At 47.6% G+C, this 18,772-nt stretch overlaps 1 protein-coding gene across 6 annotated transcripts in view; it reads right to left on the bottom strand.

The window, feature by feature from the left end:
• CPPED1 (calcineurin like phosphoesterase domain containing 1) overlaps window positions 1–15,401 on the bottom strand; it is a 104,215-nt gene extending 88,814 nt beyond the window's left edge. Inside the window, exon 1 of one of the 6 annotated variants that reach the window (XR_009256855.1) lies at window positions 15,184–15,392. Coding sequence is in view for 4 of the 6 variants with exons in the window: in XM_058712086.1 (XP_058568069.1) it covers window positions 15,184–15,253 (70 nt within the window). In the remaining 2 variants the exon portion in view is untranslated. Of the gene's footprint in view, window positions 1–14,784; window positions 15,061–15,183 lie in introns of those variants that run through there. The other 5 variants (XM_058712086.1, XM_058712087.1, XM_058712090.1 and 2 more) reach the window with 5 other exon arrangements.
• Window positions 15,402–18,772: the final 3,371 nt, after the last annotated feature.

The following is an 18,772-nucleotide window of genomic DNA, read 5'->3' as shown; positions in this document are numbered from 1 at the left end:
GAGACCCTGCTGCAGATGGATCCATTCGGCCGGGCAGTGCTCCGATTCCACATGGAAACTGTGAGAGGACAATGAAAATTTGTGGTTTCAAGCTGCCAAGTTTCAGGGACATCTGCTACAAAGTAGTAATAGATCCTGAGGGATCAGGCATTAAAGACACAGAGTCAGCAAGACTTCTCTTCAAGAGGTGAAGGCTGGGGTCATGAAAAAAAAATGAGATTCCCATTTGTGTTTTAAAGTTAATTATTAGCATCAATCATTTATTTTCCTTGAATAATAACCTTTTCACACTGAATGCTTTTAGCTACATTCCTGTTTCTGAGGCAGACTGCAGAGTTGTTTAAACTGGACAGATGAATCAGAACCAGATCAGGGAGGGGATCGTCACCCCAAGGCTGGTGCATAAACCAATATTCCGTAACCAACAGAATTTATAAACAGTTTTCTACAGCAAACGTCTTAACAAATATAGTTTCCTACAACAAAATAGTCATCATCTCAAAGGTCCTTGGAGATATTAGAACAAATCTTCCATTATTATTTGTTTACTTAGCAAAATCTTAGACTCTCAACTTTATGATGACAAGGTACAAAATAAATAGATCTGACCTGAAATGATGACAGCTCACTATGTAACAAGGTATAAATTTATAGCTCCCCCATCCCTCACCAGGGACAGATTTTTATTACGAATCTGAATGCTAACAACACTTGCCTTAAACGATGTGGCCGAAGTCTACAGTCACACCCAGGGGTGGGCACAGGTATCAGGTGACATCTACAAGAGCCAGGGAGAGCTTGCCACACCATCCCCTGCGGGGCAGAGGTCTGGCCCTGGCACAGTCCAGCTTCTCTCTTTAGACTCCCCGAAAACACTGTTCTGGCAGTTCGAGCCACAGAAGGTCAGATGTACTGAAATGCCTGATAGCCCCCCACGCCCCGAGAGGAGCACAAGTGCCGGAAGTGGAGGCTGAGGGAGAGAGAGAAGGTGCATATGACAGGAGAGCTCCATGAAGCATGCCACACTGGGCGTGAAAGGCAGGGCTGGGCCTACACCTCAGCATCAGCACCTGTGAGCCTGCTGGAAAGACAGCCTCTCAAGCCCATCCCAGGCCTACTGCCTACTGAGGCAGAGTGCATTTTAACAAATCTTCACGTGATCTGTATACAAATCCAACTTTGAGAAGCACTGACCTGTAACTAATAGGTTGAACTGCCTAAATGTGTTTGATCAGAAACAGGTGCAAAGTGATTTTTGTTTCCCTCTACTGAAATAATGGCTCGGGGGAATTATTGTTTTTGCATATTTTGCAATTCATTTTTAGGTCCCTGTCTGTGTCCAGCTCAGCTAATTTCCAAAATCGATAAAAGAATGCAGTCAGGGACCCTAATTGGTGAGTATGATAAGGCCAAGGTCAAATTTTGAGTATTTGTAGAATGAATGCATTAAAGAATAAAGCGACTTGATTAAACTAAGACCTCATACTTGACCTAGGTGGTACCAAACAAGACTATAACCTTCAGAAACATCTGACACAACCTTCTAGTAATGTCTATAGGGTACTTACTGTTAATACATCATAAAACATGTATGTATTTAACTAAAACACCTGAGTATAAATAAGAATGTCCACGGGGAACTGAATTTTTTCAATGTTAATTCGTGTAACAAATTCGAAAAGCTAGTGTAGAAGCTGATGCTATTGTAACAAATGAGCACAGATGTAGTAGTCTGAAACTACACATTCATTATCTCAGTTTCTGTGGGTTGGGGTTCTAAGGCGGGGCTTAGCTGGGTCCTCTGCTCAGGGTCTCTCACAAGCTGCAATTATAGTGTCAGCCAGCAGGGAGGTCTCTTCCAGGTGCACTTATGGGGCTGTCGACAAGATTCCTTGCTGGCTGTGGACCAGAAGCTACCCTCGGTTCCCTGCCAGGTGGGCCTCTCCAAGCTGGCAGCTGGTAACATGGAAACTTGTTTCATAAAGCCAGCAAGGGAGAGGGTCTGCCAGCAAAGGAAGTTATGTAACCTGGTGATGGAAGCGATATTCCATCACTCTGCTGTGTTCTATTCATTATAATCAAGGTGCTAGGCCAGCCCACCTTCAAGGACAGAGGATCACAGAGGCCACGAATACTAGCAGGTGGGGATCATTGGGACCATCTGAGAGTCTGTCTGCCACGGAGGGTGATACTGTACAGGGCCTAGCCTCACATGACCACACGTTTACATCTGACCCTCCTGCACTGAGCTGTGTGAGCCCATTTACTGGAGTCCATCCCCGGGAGGCTGAAGGCTTACCTTATAGAAGCCATCCTTTGCCCACTAAAGTACTGGGAATTTTCAGTGTGGGAAGGACTTGCAGAATTACCAACCCCCTCATTTAACCAACAGGGGATACTGAGGCCTGGCTAGGAGTCTCAGTCATGGTTCAAGTTCAAGACCACACGCTTAATGAGCAGCAGCTTCTATTATCCAGGATCTCAGTGCTGTGGGGCTGGCTTGGAGAGGACAGAGCCAAAAAGGAGATGGAATGTGTCCTGGGCTGCTGCAAGCTGTCCACCTCCATAAAGACATTTTTATCTCCAAAAAGTTTCCTTTGAATGGAACATCTTGGTAAATAAGAAAACTGTACACAGAGATGATGCTGGCAGGCTTTTCCCCAGTAGGCCGTGGTGCTCACAGTTCCTGCCAGCAGCAGAGGGCTGATTCAGGGTACAGGCTAGAGCCCGGAACATCCATCTTCTATGGGATGCTAATTGGTGATTTTCTCCAGAGATGACAAACCCCGGGTCTCTGGATGCGGTCTGGCTAGCCCATGTGTTTTGTTTGGCCCACGTAGTAGTTATAAAATTTTGAATGTGTCGCCAACATTTTAAATTCATGAGTTTCCTATAGATACCTGTTTTTCTGGATTCTCTTGGGAAATGTGGCCAAAGCAGGCCCAAGTGGAGTATGCTGACTGGCTGGGTGGAGCAGCAGTTGCCCATCAAAGGGGGTGTGCTCTGGAATTCACCATGGGCCACACTCAGTCCACACTTGGCCTGTATCTAGGGTAACTCTTCCATTTTGCTCAGAGGTACGGATGAGGAGACTCAGCAAGGTCAAGGTTAGGTAACTTAATCAAGCTCTAAGGAGGGCTGAGAGGCAGAACCGGGCCTATAGGGCCACAGAACCCTGACCTCGGGGCAGGTGGTCACACAGGTGAGATTATAGAGAAGACTTATGTAGCCAGAAGTGCCAAGGTCTGTCCAAACGATATGCCAGAAAAAAACAAGCTCTGAGTTACCATAATAAATAGGACCAGAGCCTAAACCAAATTAATTTTAAAATTTAGTTTTTAAAAATCTAAATTAATTTTTATTTTATATATACATATATTTTTAATGTTTACTTATTTTTGAGAGACAGAGAGAGAGTGCACAAGCAGGGAGGGGCAGAGAGAGAGGGAGAGAGAGAATCTGAAGCAGGCTCCAGGCTCTGAGCTGTCAGCACAGAGCTCAACGTGGGATTTGAACGCACAAACTGCGAGATCATGACCTGAGCTGAAGTCGGACACTTAACCGACTAAGCCGCCCAGGCGCCCCAAAAACATAAACTAATTTAAAAACACCTTCCTAAAGGAAAAATTGGCCTTAGGGAGTAATGTGCTTCAGCCGTTGTATACAAAGTATCAAGATTTGACCACTTCCATGGGGGTGCCTGGGTGGCTCAGTGGGTTAAGCGTCTGACTTCAGCTCAGTTCATGATCTCACAGTCTGTGAGTTTGAGCCCCACATCGGTCTCTGTGCTGACAGCTCAGACCCTGGAGCCTGCCTCAGATTCTGTGGCTCCCTCTCTCTCTGCCCCTCCCCTGCTCATGCTCTGTCTCTCTCTGTCTCAAAAATAAATAAAAACATTAAAAAAAAAAAAAAGATTTGACCACTTCCTGATTTCTGCTAATTGATAGAGACTGTCACAGAAAACCGCCTTTCAACACTGAGGAATAAAAAGACAGTGGATTTGGGTGGTATTAAACTATAGACAGTAGAAGCCAGGGACTCTTCTCGAAGCATTACTGGGTGCAAAGCAACTGCACACATCGTAGAATCTTAAAGACCTTTAAAAACCCACACAATGCCTTACCCCTAATCCTTCCTCTGAGACTGTTTACACGCCAGTATCCCACCAGAAAGGTACTCAGTCTGCAAATGCTCTTTGCAGTTGGCACTTTTAACACCGGGAACTAAATGTCGTCTTGGGTTTGTCTCTGCCAATACGTTTCCGTTTCCCTGTCCCTCATTTTTACTATACCTTTCAGGCATATTTGTCAGCTGTTAATGAAAGCTGACTTTTTAACATACACCAAGAATTAGAAACTGCATTGATCCGTTCACCATTACCGGTTAATCAATGACTAACTGTAATAAATGCATCCCAAAAGCAAATGAATCACTATTTTCATCACCCTACCAGGAAAAGGCCTACACTAGGTGGTCATGCCGTTAATTAATAACCCAACACTGTAACAATCTGTGCTCTCCTGAGGTGCTACACCTGTTACTTCACAGGCAACTTAATTTTCATCAAGTGACGTCTCATTTTCTAAATCTCGTTTGCTTTTTTGGGAGATCCTGGTTAAGAAGTCTGATGATTATGACACCACATCGCTACACTCTAAGACTATTTAAAAGTCTGATGTCTGGGCTCCTGTTAACTTCTCGGACTCAGTATCATACACGAACTGGGCCCAGAGGGGCCACATTTCTCCATTTGACGAGAAAGCCATAGAAATCGCCAAAAGGGTAAGTAGAAAGTAGTATGTCTGCTTTCCTGGATACGTCCAAGCTTCCGGCTCGTGCCATCAGCACCTTACAGCACTCCCACAAGCAAATTCATCACCTTCCCTTCAAGACTGGCCTCTTACCCTGATGGCCCCGAGTTTGCCACCATGGTCCCCAGTCCACCTATCTAAAGATGAGACGGTCGGGTGTTAATGGGCCCTTTCAGCTGCCGGGTGGATGCACCCACATCTGCAGCGCTCGGCAGCACGTCCTTGACCTCCGCAGCCCTAGCACCTTGGGTCAGGGTCCACCACTCCCCCCGGGGCCGCCAGGACAGCTCTACGCAGTGCTTCCCGCGCTGACTGCCACTGCGACTCTTCCTAAAACACTAACACTGATCACCAAGCTCCCTTGCTGAAGGGTCACTATGCTCCAACCCCCACGAGGAAAGGCCCACATTCGTGTTCCCTTCCCAGCATACTGTCAGCATGTATCACTGGGTCGCTGGCATGTGAGGGGCACTCAGTAAATAAACATTCAGTGAGGGGATAAATGAAGAGGTCAATGGATCCTCGTGCATTCTGGCTCAGACACGTAGGCACTTTGGGTCACAGTGTGAGAGTCTCCCAGCCAAACTGCCCACTGCTCCCACTACACGGGTGGCTCTCACCCAGGGATGATTTTGATCCCCTGGGGGCATCTGGCATTCGGTGGAGGGAGGCCAGGGACGCTGCTTGACATCCCACATTACATCGGTAGTCCGGCCTTAAGGCCAACACGCGGACATCCAGAAACCCGACACCAAACATGCCACAGGGTCTCTCTCCCCCCACCCCCGCCAGACCCTCATCTGCTCTTCAAACACACGCCACACTGTCCCACTCCCTCCTGGGGCGATGCTCCCCTTCTACTAACCTTTCCGGCTAAGACTCCACCTCCCCTCCTGGCCCAGACCAAAGCCTACCTCCCTCTGCTGCAAAAGCAGGCACAGCTCTTCCATCCCCCCGCCTTCAGCAGGTTGTCCTAGCGCCCGCTACGTGACAGGGGCCACACAGGTCGCTGGACACTCAGCTGTGAGTAAAGCCGCAGGTCCCATTCCTTAAGACTAACTTACACAGTAGCGGGGAGGTGCGCGGTCACGGAGAAGAGTGACTGCTGGGTGGGAGGGCTGTGGCTGGATGAAGCAGTGAGGCCACATGACAGCTGGGGTGTGAATGACGACCAGAGCCAGACGCAGGGTAGCTCTAGGCACACACCCCAGGCAAGGACAGGCCCTGACACCAGGGGCAGATGTGAACGGAGGGCAGAGGACCGATCACACCAAGACATGTGGGCATGGGCAAGGGCGTAAAGCCTAGGTGCCACTCGGGCCTCCACCTCCCAAAGCCCTCACCTGGTGCCAGCATAGCCTAGACTCGGAGGCCTGTGTGCCAGGCTCAAACCTCTTTTCCACCCTCTACCACCCATGTCGCACGATGCAAGTTCTTAACCTCTCGGGGCCTTGGTTTCCTCACCCGTAAAGTAAGAATACCACTCCTACCTCAAAAGGGCTGTTGTGAAGAATTAGGGAGTTAATACATGTAAAGCATTTGCACTAGGCACACAGTAAGCAGTCAACGGTGAGCTTGTGTTATCACGACTGTTATTCTTGGTAACTCCTACCCTTGTCTTAGTGGAGACAAAACCAACAAAATCCTACCCATCCCTTTATCCCCCACAGCACATAGTGGGGCACAGAAAATATCTGATGATACAGATACACACACACACACACACACACATACACACAATTACATGCTTTGGTCTTAACATCCTGTCCTCCACATACTGGAGATACTGCTTTGGTTATAAAACAGCAAAGATGGGCAGCTTTACAGCTGTCTGGAGGCTTTCTGGCTAAAGAGCAAATGCCAACGAAATGCAATTTTTACAGTTTCTCATGGTAGCCATCTGCACAGTGAATCACAACCTAAATGTCTTCAGCAACACCCCTCATCTTCTCTGAGGATTAATCTTATTTCAGCGGTTACAAACAACAACAACAACAACAACAACACAATAGGAGAAAAGCAATCTTTACTACCTCGGGACTCTTTCTGGCTTAGCAACCCAAATGTCCCAACTGGAAGCCTGCCAGGACTTACACCCCATTTAATAGCATCATCCCTCAGTGGTTGTCCAGGGCTGGAGTGGGGGGTTAGGGTGAGAGCTAAGGGGTGTGGGGTTTCTTTCTGGGGTGATAAAAATGTTCCAAAATCGACGGTGGCGATGGTTACACAACTCTTTTGAACAGACTAAGAGCCATTGGATTGTACACTGTAGAAGGGTGAACCGTATGGTATGCGAAGCTATTAAAAATAATGGTGCCCTTCGGGGCTCCCTCTTCCCCCAAATAATTAACTGTGACAGCCACATCCTCAGAGTCTCCATATGACTTTTCCTAAGCAGCAAGGTGAATTTATCCAACCTCTCTTTGCTTTGCCTAAATGCATTCAAAGGTACTTTGTGAGACACACAAAAGCTTCTGAGTCATAGCTTGGCTGCCACATTTGCCATTTGGGGATAAAGGACCTGGCAAAATCTTTATCTGCAACCCTTCAGAGAAGTAAAAAGGCAGACAGGCCAGGACTCCTTGGCCAGGTGGCTTTCGGCATCACTGGCTTTGGCCGATGCTGTTCCGGCCAACGGCTAAAGGGGGGAAAGGCATTTCCCGAACCTCCCCCCTTTTCCAAAGCAGAACCCCATTTGGAGTTTGCCTTTTGGGGGTGGGTGTTTGCTAGGACTTGCTTCCTACCATCACCCATGTTCCCCTGCCAAGCGGGCAGGCGGCCGCTGGCCCGGGTGGTGCTTCGGGGAGAAGTGGCAGAAGGCGCTGTCTCTGGGCCGAAGTGCCCTGCGGGCACAAGGCTGGGCAAACAGAGGCTCTGGATGCAGAAGGCAAGCCTTCCTCAGGGCAGACGCAGCCCCGAGAGGGCGCCCACCGGTAACAAGAACCTCCTTTAACAGACACTTTTGAGCAGCACACAAACCTCAGGGCCACGTAGGGTGGTTTGCAAGGGATCCTCTTGATTTGGTTCTTTGGTTTCTACTTTGTCCAGAGGATACATGCTGGAAGCAATGGGTTAGGCAGACACAGGAACGTGATCAAAAGGATAGTGTATTCGTTCATATTTACTCATTTATTTATATAACAAACGGCCAGTAAGTGGCCACCACTCCTAACACTATCCTAGGTCTGGGCCTCCCGCCCTCCGGGAATTATCATCTAGAGGCATGAAAAGACATGAAAGTCACAGGAATAAATACACAACTATTAAGTTGTAATAAGTGTGGTAAAGGAAAAGAATGAGGGAAGGGGAGTAACAGGGCCCTAACTGAAAATGGTAGGATCAGCACGGGTTTCTTTTAAAATGGTACATGAAGAGGGGCACCTGGGTGGCTCAGTCAGTTGAGTGTCCGACTTTGGCTCAGGTCATGGTCTCACAGTTCATGAGCTCGAGCCCCACGGTGGGTCCTGGGCTGGCAACTCGGAGCCTGGAGCCTGCTTCCAATTCTGTGTCTCCCTCTCTCCCTGCCCCTCACCGACTCATGCTCTGTCTCTCTTTCTCTCTCTCAAAAATAAACATTAAAAAAACAAAAAATGGTACATGACGAACAAGAGGCCGGAGAGAGAGGAAGAGAGGGACAGGGAACAGTCATGTCAAGGGATGATGGGCCCAATTTTTGTTTCAAAGAGATGGCTCCGAATGCTGTACAGGGAATGGACTATTGGGGCACGAGGGGAGGCAGAAGGCTGCTGGAGGCGTCCGGGGAGAGATGTGGGTGGCTGGGGGTCACAGTGCTGGGAGCTGGGAAGGGAACGGATGAACAAAACCAAGGTGAGCTCTGCAGGTGGCAGGGGCAGGGCTTTGAAGAGAAGGGGAGAAGGAGAGGTCAGCAATGACGCCTAGGCTTCTGACTGCAGGGGACTTGGGGGAAGACTGGAGAAGGAGCAGACTGGGCAGGAGACGGAGAGTTGTGGCCTATTCTAGTATGTTATGGGGGCAAGGCCAAAGGGCCAGCAGCCAGAAGAGCTGTGTTCCCTTCTCGGACCTCCCACCTCCTAGTTTAGGACCTGAAATCACCAAAGCGTCTCAGCGCCCGCCCTCATGCAAACGAAGCCAATGCACATATCATCACAGCTGCATCTTAGACAGTTCTGGCCAACACTCTGCCTTCGTTTTACAAACGAGAACCTACAACATTAGTGTGACTAGGTTTTTGTTGTTGTTGTTCTTGTTCTTTTAAACAAGAGTACTCAGAGGCTTTGGGCATTCTTTCACTCAACCGGTATTTCCTGATTGGCTGGCTGCATATCCGACCGGGTTCTAAGAGCAGCTAATAGCAGTTCTCGGGCTCCTGGAGCCTCCGGATGCCAGGACCCCATGCTATTGCCTGTAACTAATTGCCGGGCTTGGCAAAGTTAAAAATCATATGCTTCACAAATATAAAAAGCTGCCAGTTAGTCCTCTCTGGGAAACAGACGCTCTCTTAACAAACCTCCAGATTTACCAACACTCTGCATGCCCTCTGCAAAGGCGTGGACTGTCAACCAATGTCCCTGAAGAAGCTGGCTCCATGTGTCCATCAGGCGCTTGTCCCCAAACCCGTTCATGCTAATGCTTATTTTTAAGTCACTCAACTAAACATGTAAACCAGAGAAGTATGAATCGTAAAAAGGTTTGTTTCTAATAAAGCTAAGACAGATGCTTTGGGAAGACCCAGTAAAAGGCAAGCTGGTGAAAATAAAGCACTATTCAATTAGGTGTTGTGCAGAGAAGTCTAAAAGATTAGAAGGAAAAGAAAGTATAAACCTAGAAGAATTCTTCACTCAGAGTGCTTTCTTTCCAAGTGATTTTTAACTGACTACTCCACTGGAAAAAACCCAAACTGGAAAAGATTCATTATGGGTGTTGTTTATGCAAGAAAGGCTCCATGGCAGGCCCATCTGTAAACCCATACTCCAAGACAAGTCCTTGGCCCGACCTCAAAAGAATGGTAAATGGATGTACATTTATAGTTTACATTAAAAGGAAACGTTACAAGAATGTATAATTTTTTTAATTCCCCTGTTTAGCTATTTTTTTCTTTTCATTGACCAATTATGAGGTTTCTACTGTAGTAAGAAAAAAATAAAAGGAAATTTTCTAATAATTAGACACTTCCCCACACCATACATAAAAATTAATTCAGTATGAACCCAGACATCAATGTACAAGCTTTAACTAGAATACTCTTAGAGAAAACACAGAAGTAAATCTTCATGATTTGGGCTTAGGCAAAGGTTTCTTAGGACATCAAAAACACAAGGGATAACAAAAGAGTTGATAATTTGGACTTCATCAAAATTAAAAATTCTGGTGCTGCACAGGATATCATAAAGCAAGTGAAAGGAGGATCCACAGAATGGGAGAAAATATTTGCAAATCATGGACTGGGTAAGGGGTCTGTATTCAGTATATATAAAGAATGCTTACAACTCAATAAAAACACAACCCAATTAAAACTGGGCCAAAGGGCGGGATGGGGGGCATGGGAAATAGGGCAAAGGATCTGAAAAGATATTTCTTCAAAGAAAGACTGTGGCCAGTCAGCATGTGAAATGTTCAACATCATTAGCCATTAGGAAAATGCAAACCAACATCACAATGAAATACCAATTCATACCCATATGGTTGGTGACAATCAAAAACACAGATGATGACAAGTGTTGGCAAGGATATGGAGAATATGAACCCATATACCTTAGCAGTGGCAATGCAAAATGGTGCAGGTGCTTTGTAAAACAGTTTGGAAGTTCCTCAAAACGTCAAACGTAGTTACTTATATGACCCAGCAATTCCAATCTTCAGTATCTACCCAAGAGAAATGAAATCTATGTCCATACAAAGATTTGTATGTGGACGTTCATATCAGCTGTATTTATAACAGCCAGCGGCCAAACTGGGGAATGTCAGTCAGTGTCCAAATGCTCATCAATGGGTGAATGGATAAACATGATGTGGTTTCTCCATACAACGGAATACCATTCAGTAAAAAGGAACAAAGTACTGATACGCTTGAAAAAATTATGCTAAGGGAAAGAAGCCAGTCACAAAAGACCACAGATTTTATGATGCCATTTATATGAAATGTCCAGAAAAGGCAAAGCGATGGAGGTAAATTAGTAGTTTCCGGTGCACCAAGTGGAAATAGGAAAAGACTGCAAACGGCCAAAAAGTTTTTTGGGGGTAGATACTAAACTCCTGACACCATACCACTCTACAGATTTATTAAAAACCGCTGAACTGTGAACTTAAAATGAGTGAATGTTATGGTACCTCAATAAAGTTATTACAAAAAATAGGAAGGCACTCAAAAATAAAAGTTCATTTATCTCTTGGAAGTGTTATGGTGTGAACATTTTATAAACTAATTTTGACTGATGATAATATCGAGGAGGGGATAATCAAAATTCTTCTTTTAGTCACAGGAGTCCTTCTCAAATAAGAGATAACTGGTTTGGCCTAACTGTGTGACATCGTTAAAAGCATTTATTTCAGGTTCTTCATTGATGTTAGAATTTTTCTTTTTTTTTTTTTTTTTTTTTTTTTTTTTTTTTTTTTTCAATTTATTTTTGGGACAGAGAGAGACAGAGCATGAACGGGGGAGGGGCAGAGAGAGGGAGACACAGAATCGGAAACAGGCTCCAGGCTCCGAGCCATCAGCCCAGAGCCTGACGCGGGGCTCGAACTCACGGACCGCGAGATCGTGACCTGGCTGAAGTCGGACGCTTAACCGACTGCGCCACCCAGGCGCCCCTTTTTTAATTTTTTTTTTTTTTTTTTTTTTTTTTTTTTTTCAATTTATTTTTGGATGTTAGAATTTTTCAAACCACAATATTTTCAGCCCCATTGAGACCTAGATAAACATGTTGTCCAGAGAGGAGTTCTTAGGTGAGATCTGCAAGGCATGGGGTACGTTATTTTTTGGGAGATTCCATTTATTTTCTGCCCCGTGAGAAAGGGACCGAGAAATATTCAGGATTAGTGAATACGGTCGGCTCCTCTGAAACAGCTACAAGTGTAAAATATGTAGGGACATGATCTTTCTAAGAAAACCACCAAACAGCCCTATTCTCTAAGAGGGAACATATTGTGGTGGTAAAATGAACTGGGGAAAAAAAGAAAAAACACTTTAGGACCTGAAAACAAATAGATATAGGTAATTTGTAAACCCATTTTATCTTGACAGTTCTCACTTTTAGAATTTTTTTCAACACAGATGTCGTAAATTTCTCAGAAAAACAATTATTTGCTAGGAGATAGTAGTCTTAATTAGGATGTGTCAAGGAAATATAATTATCAATTTGCCTAATCAAGATGAATATGTGAACATGCCTGAGGAATGGGAACCTTCTGCAACGAGACATGTACAATTTACTTTTTACGAACATCTGTCGACGGAGCCTAGCAGATCACGAATGCCGCCACTCACAGAAACCACCAGGGAGGAAATGGTCTTAAGGTGCTTACCACAGACGTCATGTTCGTCTGTGGTTCGTCTGTGGTTCCCCCTGATTCTTATCTTGAATCCTAAACCCCAATGGGACGATACGCGGAGGTGGGGAGCCACAGGTCACCTTAGGGAGCCAGGAGGTCACCGCGATGAGATGAATGCCTTCTGAAAGAGACCCCGGAGTGCTCCTTCCCCACTTCCACCATGTGAGGGCACAAGAAGACGGCCTAGGAACCGGGTGGTTGGCCCCCACACTCGGATTCTGATCTCTGGAATTCCAGCCTCCAGAACCGTGGGGAGTAAGTGTCTGTTGTTGACCAGCCGCCTAGTCTACGGGCTTTGTTATGACAGCCTGAATGGACTCAGCCGGCACTCTTCCACTTACCTGCCAGGTTCCACTAGAGAAATAAACTGTTTAGCTAATGCTGGAGGGGACTTCGAGGAGCGAGTATGAGGGTGATCAGGGCTGCGATTTCAGGCAGTGTGGCTCGAGTTAACCAAACTTCTTTCACAGGGACGGTATATTTTGGCAAGAGACCGGGAAAAGCCAGTTCCTTCCCTTTCTCTTCCCAGCCTGCCTCTGGAGCAACCCTACCAGCTTGAGGCTCTATATTCCCACAGAGTCTGGAATGGCACCGGACCCACGAAAAGCATCTCTCGAAGTTGCTAGCAAGGCTAGCAGGAAATGAGGACTCGAGGAAAACTCAGTAAAAGCAATGGAGGCACCTTGGGGGTGGACTAGGGGTCCAGCACCCAGTGAAGTAAACCCACAAGACTGGGCGTTCCAAGCCCAACCCTCTAAGGCCAGGCCTCTGAAAGCCCTGCGCTAAATGGCCCACACTGAGCATGCCCACTGGTGCTAAGGGAAGCCCAGGGACATTCTCCTTCTTCCTACCTCAGCAAGGTAAGTATCCTGTCATTTTCTCTTCTAAGGCTTTCTCTCCTCACCTCCCCATTCTTGTCCAGGTCAACGACTCTCTTGTTCTCCGTACCCACTATGGCAACACCGGTGGGTCAGTCAGCTTTGACATCTGAGTATCCCCACAATCTCCGTCAGAAATCCACCCCCATCACATGCACCTCCAGCTACCACAATAAATCCAAAGTGAACAACGTGCTGCTATGGAAATGCTGCTGCGAGACGAGTTCTTGGGCTCCAGCTTGCAATCAGATTGCGCCCCAAGTTCCTCACAAACACAAATTCTTTTCAGACCCTTCTTTCCAAAATGGAAATCTGATCACGTGTGCTTGTTTCTGAAACACATGCAGCTGAAACCTCGTTGATGCGTTGTTAGGTAAAGACAAAACTCCTCAATTACTCACCACCCATCCTCCAGCCTCACGGACCACCGCATCCCCACCCCCATCCTTCCCTTTCCCCACCGGGCCAAGCCACAAACTTTCACACTTGTTCTACCCGTGATACACAGCGGTCTTTTCCTCCCTTTGTGGCCCTGCCGTCCCATACTCCTCCTTCTGCAGAGAACACACCCCTGCCTCAGGGAAGACACTCCACAATATGCCCAGCAGCAGAATGGATAAAATAGGCAATATATCCATTGGAATACTGCCCAGGAAGAAAACGAGTGAACTGGAGCTACTTCTATCAAAATAGATAAATCTCAAAACCCTCAAGCTGGGCGAAAAAAGGTATATTAAAATAGAGAATGGGCACTATAGCAGATTGTATTTTCCCCAAATCCACCAAACTTCTATCTCCGGCCCCACACACCCTTCCAGAACCTTGCCACTCCCCACCAAGAGCTGCAAAGAAAGAAAAGAACAAGGTCTTAGGACAGAGAACTTCAGCAGGAACCTACTTTATGTAGGGTGACCAGGGGAAAAAATCTGACTAGAGGAAGTGACTGAATTTTAAAACAGGGGCTGAAGGCTGAGAACACACCAGGCCCAGCGGCCTGGCTATTCATCAGCTATGGGAGCGGAGGACAGAAAGGCCTTCAAGAAAACGAGTGAGGCAGGAGAAGCGGGCAAAAGGCCACACGACAAGCACGAATCAAGGAAGGGGAGCACAGGCTAGATCATGCAGGGCATCTGGGGTGACGTCCCCGGGGTTACAAAACTGGTGAGTGCCGTGGGAGGGATTCTTGACTGCGGGGCCGCAAAAAGCCAGAGAGGACCAAGACACCAGGAACAAACCTCCCTCTCGCCTTATGCCTCCAGGGCTCACATTCACTTAGCACCTAGGCTGTGTCGGGCACTGAGTTATAAAAATACTTTCAACTTATTAGCGCTTCCCCAAAAAAGTTTGTTTTTCGTAATCCATTTTTACAGCGAGGCTGAGTATCTAAATCCAAACTCCAAGCACTTAATTTGACACGTCGCCGGGCTGCACTCCCGCTTTGCAATGGGCGGGCGCAATACACAATCTGGTGGACGACCCCTATTGGAGGAAGAAACCGGGATTGTGGAGTATAAAATGCACCGTGGCGAACCACCACAATGAAAATAACCGCATCTGACACGCACCGGGCGCCTATGAGCGCCACACGGAAGATCACGGTTACGATTCCCGGCTTGCAGGTGGGGAAACTGAGGCCAAGGCTTGCGGAGTAACGTGGGCGAGGCAGGACTGAAACCCCCCCGCTCCTGTGAAGCACGCTTTGCCGCTTTACTCCATCTCCTCCTCTCTCAGGGAAGTCAGGTCAAGGCCAGCGGAGGCCCCAGCGCCCGGACACCCCGTCTCTCAACAGCGCCCCTCGAAGCCCCGAGGGCGGGCGGTGAGGCCGCTACTGCGGTCCCCAGCCTCCGGGTGCAGCCCCCGAAGCGGTCCGGCTGGAGGCGCGCGCGCCCAAACCGACGGTTCCCCCGACGCAAGGTTCCGCAGCCTTGAAGTCATCCCCTCCCCGGGCGAAAGGCCGGCAGTACCTGAGGGAAACGCGTCCAGGGTCCTGCCCCGGGCTCTGCGGAAAACACCCCCCGCCTCCGCAGCCGACATGGCGAGCGAGTTTCCGGCTTCCCCTGAGTACCCAGGGTGGGAGGCAGCGGCACCGCGCGGCACAGCCCAACCACCGGGCCCGTGGTGCCCCGCTGGGGGCGGCGCCCTTTGCTCAGGGCGGGGCGGGAGGGCGGTTGCGCTGGGCTCCGCCGCTCGGGGCGCCGCTAGTGCTGCCTGAGCGGGGCGGAAGCGTGAGCGGCCCCTCTGGGATCGACTGGGGCGCCTGGCGAGTGGGGGCGCCTAGACTGAGGCCTGCGTGCATGCGCAGAGGGGGTGCTCCTGGCTCTGGCAGGAGGCAGTGGGGCGGGGAGTGGGAGAGGGGAAGGGGGTCCATCCTTTCTGTAAACATTGCTCGGTTTCTCAAATAAAAGTACAGGGCGTCCAGTTAGTTGGGATTTCGGGCAAACAACGAATGATTGTTCAGTATAAGTATATCCCATGCAATATTTGGGAGATACTTACACTCACATTTTTTCGTGGTTTATCTGAAATTCCAGTTATCTGTGCTCCTGTATTTTATCCCGCAACTCTAGCTTGAGGCCGGAGGAGGTGGGCCCCGTCTCAGGACAGTCCTTCAAGCCACCAACTGTGATCTAGGACACCTGATCATGAGACATTCCAGGTTCCATGTCGTCTTCACTATCATCCTGTGAATGTCATCATCGCTCGTTTAATCTGAGCACCAGCGCCAGGAGATGGTGCTGCCTTTAGCTGCGTTTGTTGGAAGAGGAAACTGATGCTCAGAGAGGTGGAACAGTTGGCACAAGGTGACACATCTGGAAAAGTAGTGGAGCTGCCTCCGATTCAAAATAGGATCCGTCCGGCAAAAACAAAAAACAAAACAAAAAGAAAAGGCCTTTGCACTAAATACTTTAAGCCAGTGTTTGTGGAAGTTGCTGTAAACACATTCCAGGAGAATTTCCACCTACTGAATCCAAATCTCTAAGAGAAGGGTTTTTAACTCCCTGACAGTGTGGAGAACAAAGGCAAAAGAAATGGAGAAAAAACCTAAATCTCCCTGCAACTTGCAGCCCATTGACAAGTCCTTGGGACAGGCAGAGTGACCTTCCTTTATCCCTACCCGCCCCCCCCATCCCCCGCAAGATATATGTTAGCAATCATCCTCCAAGCATATGACCCACTGACATACATGTGAAGGGTCTCATGACTAAGGTTTCACTAGACAGTAGTAAATGCCGTTATCTTAACAGCAGCTAGCCACTCAAGGTCCTGGAAGCCTTTCTGCCAAATTACTTAGAGACTCAGGCTATCCCTAAACCCCTTCCAACTTGAAAGTATATTAACAGTCACCCCTCACAACCCCAGTGCTGCTCTTTCTGCGCATGAGTCCTGCCCCGGTGCTTTAATAAAACCTCCTTTTTTGCACCAAAGATGTCTCAAGAATTCTTTATTGACTGTTCACTCCTGGACCCCAACATATCATATCACCTAAGGAGTTCTTTTCATCTGCCAAGTTTGGGAAATTCTTTTAACTAGCTGCCTACATCTGAAGCACTCTTTGGGTCACAAAACTGACCGGGACAACTTTTCCTCCAATCTCGGACAAAAGTTTTAATAGCAAATGGTAAGTACTCGATGTATGTTAGGCATTATCATAATCATTATTATTAATCGCCACGTCCCTACTGCCTGCATACAGTCTGGCCCAGCGGAGGATTTTCAGGAAGCATGCAAGAGGTTATGACTAGATGCAAATTAAAAGTCCCAATGGTGGCCTCAAGGCCCTGCAAGTTCCAGCCCTTGCCTACCCCTCATCCACTAAGGGTCCTGTTTCAGTTCCTTACACATGCAAAACCAGTTCCTTTTTTGGCACATGCAATTCCTTCTGCTTAGAAGGCATGCGTCCATTTAAACATCAAGGCCTCTGCTTAAATCACACTTCCAAGAAGAAGCCTTACCCCCACGCATGCACGCACTCTTCCTATCTAAACCAGGTCTCCCTCGTTCTTTTTAGTACCCTCCGTTATTTTCTCTCCTAGCCCTTGTCATAGTGGGTGCTGTCACCACGCATGATCATTATTTGCCAATATAATGATTTGTTTCAGGTGTAATTATTTGTTCCCTGACGTCTTCCCCAGCTCGACTGTTAAGGTCCACCAGGGTGGCTACCTTGACAGTCTAGGTCACCAAGCGGGGGTGTTCTTGAGGCATAGACACTCTGATGGTGGCTGCATGAATAAGTGGATTATAAATATCTTGGCAACATAACCCTGACTTGAACCTGGGCAGTGGTTGGGCGTAGCTCTGTTGGTAGTGATGAGTGACCTCAGAACTGCATCGTCACGCCAGATAAGGGTAATGGCTACAACTAGGGTCACCCGGGTGGCTCAGTGGGTTAAGCATCTGACTTCAGCTCAAGTCATGATCTCATGGTCTGTGAGTTTGAGCCCCGCGTCGGGCCCTGTGCTGACAGCGTGGAGCCTGGAAGCTGCTTTTGATTCCGTGTCTTCCTCTCTCTCTGCTCCTCCCCTGCTCGTGCTCTGTCTCTCAAAAATAAATAAACATTAAAAAAATAATAATAATGGTTACAACTAAACCTGCCCACCGCTGAGTCCCAGTAGCCTCTTAGCTCATTGCCTGCCCAGTCCTCTCCTAATCACTATACTGGCCAGGGGTTCTATCTCTTCTGACCACGCTCCTCCAGCTCATACCCGCCTCTGTTCAGCTGTCTGCCTGGCAGGTGAGAGGAGGCAGAGAGGCAGCAAGAGAAGAGCATATTCCCGAGCAGCAGGACTTATTCTGCCGAACCTGTCCAGCCCACTTCCTGGCTCTGCAACCTTGAGCAAGTCATGTGATGCTTCTGAGCTTCAGCATCTGCATTTAAAATTATAATCATAGCACCAACGTCATATGCATTTGTGAGAAGTCAATGCAGCTCTGGGCAGTTTCTGGAACATACTAGGTGCTTCATACATTCTTTTTCTGAGTCGATATTTTTATTGTTGTTGTTAGACTACCCTTCAACCCATTCTGTTCTAGTTAAAATTCTCTTTGAGGACTGGGCATTCAGGAGTCACCTCTTATATCAGTCAGGTACCATGTCTTAGCAAATAACCAAAAATCAGTTCAAATTGGCTTAGTCAGAAAAGAAATCCACTGGCATATATAAATAAAAACCCTACAGCAGCTTCAGATGAGGTTTGATCAAGCTGCTCATATGCTGTTATAAGAATCCAACTTCTCTCCACTTACCCTCTCTGCCTTTTGTAATTTTGGCTTTATCTGCAGTCCCCATGCAGAGAACTCTTTCCCATCCCTTGAAAGTTCCAGGCTCCCCCTTCACAGGAGCATAATGGTTACAACAGTTCCAGACCACACTCTCATGAGACACATCTAGGGAGAAGAAAAATCTTTCTCAGAAGCCCCCAGGAAACATCCCTTTGCATCGCTGCAGTGCCAGTGGGAATATGTATTCCTTTCTGAAAGTCAGAAGGTAAATGGCAGGTTTAGAATGACTGAAGGCATAAGGGCCATCCTTATGGAGAAGGAGTCGTATCA

Source organism: Neofelis nebulosa, chromosome 18 (assembly GCF_028018385.1).
Source record: "Neofelis nebulosa isolate mNeoNeb1 chromosome 18, mNeoNeb1.pri, whole genome shotgun sequence".
NCBI lineage: Eukaryota > Metazoa > Chordata > Mammalia > Carnivora > Felidae > Neofelis > Neofelis nebulosa.
Note: the sequence above shows the minus strand (reverse complement) of the source record. Positions and strands in the feature narration are given on the sequence as shown.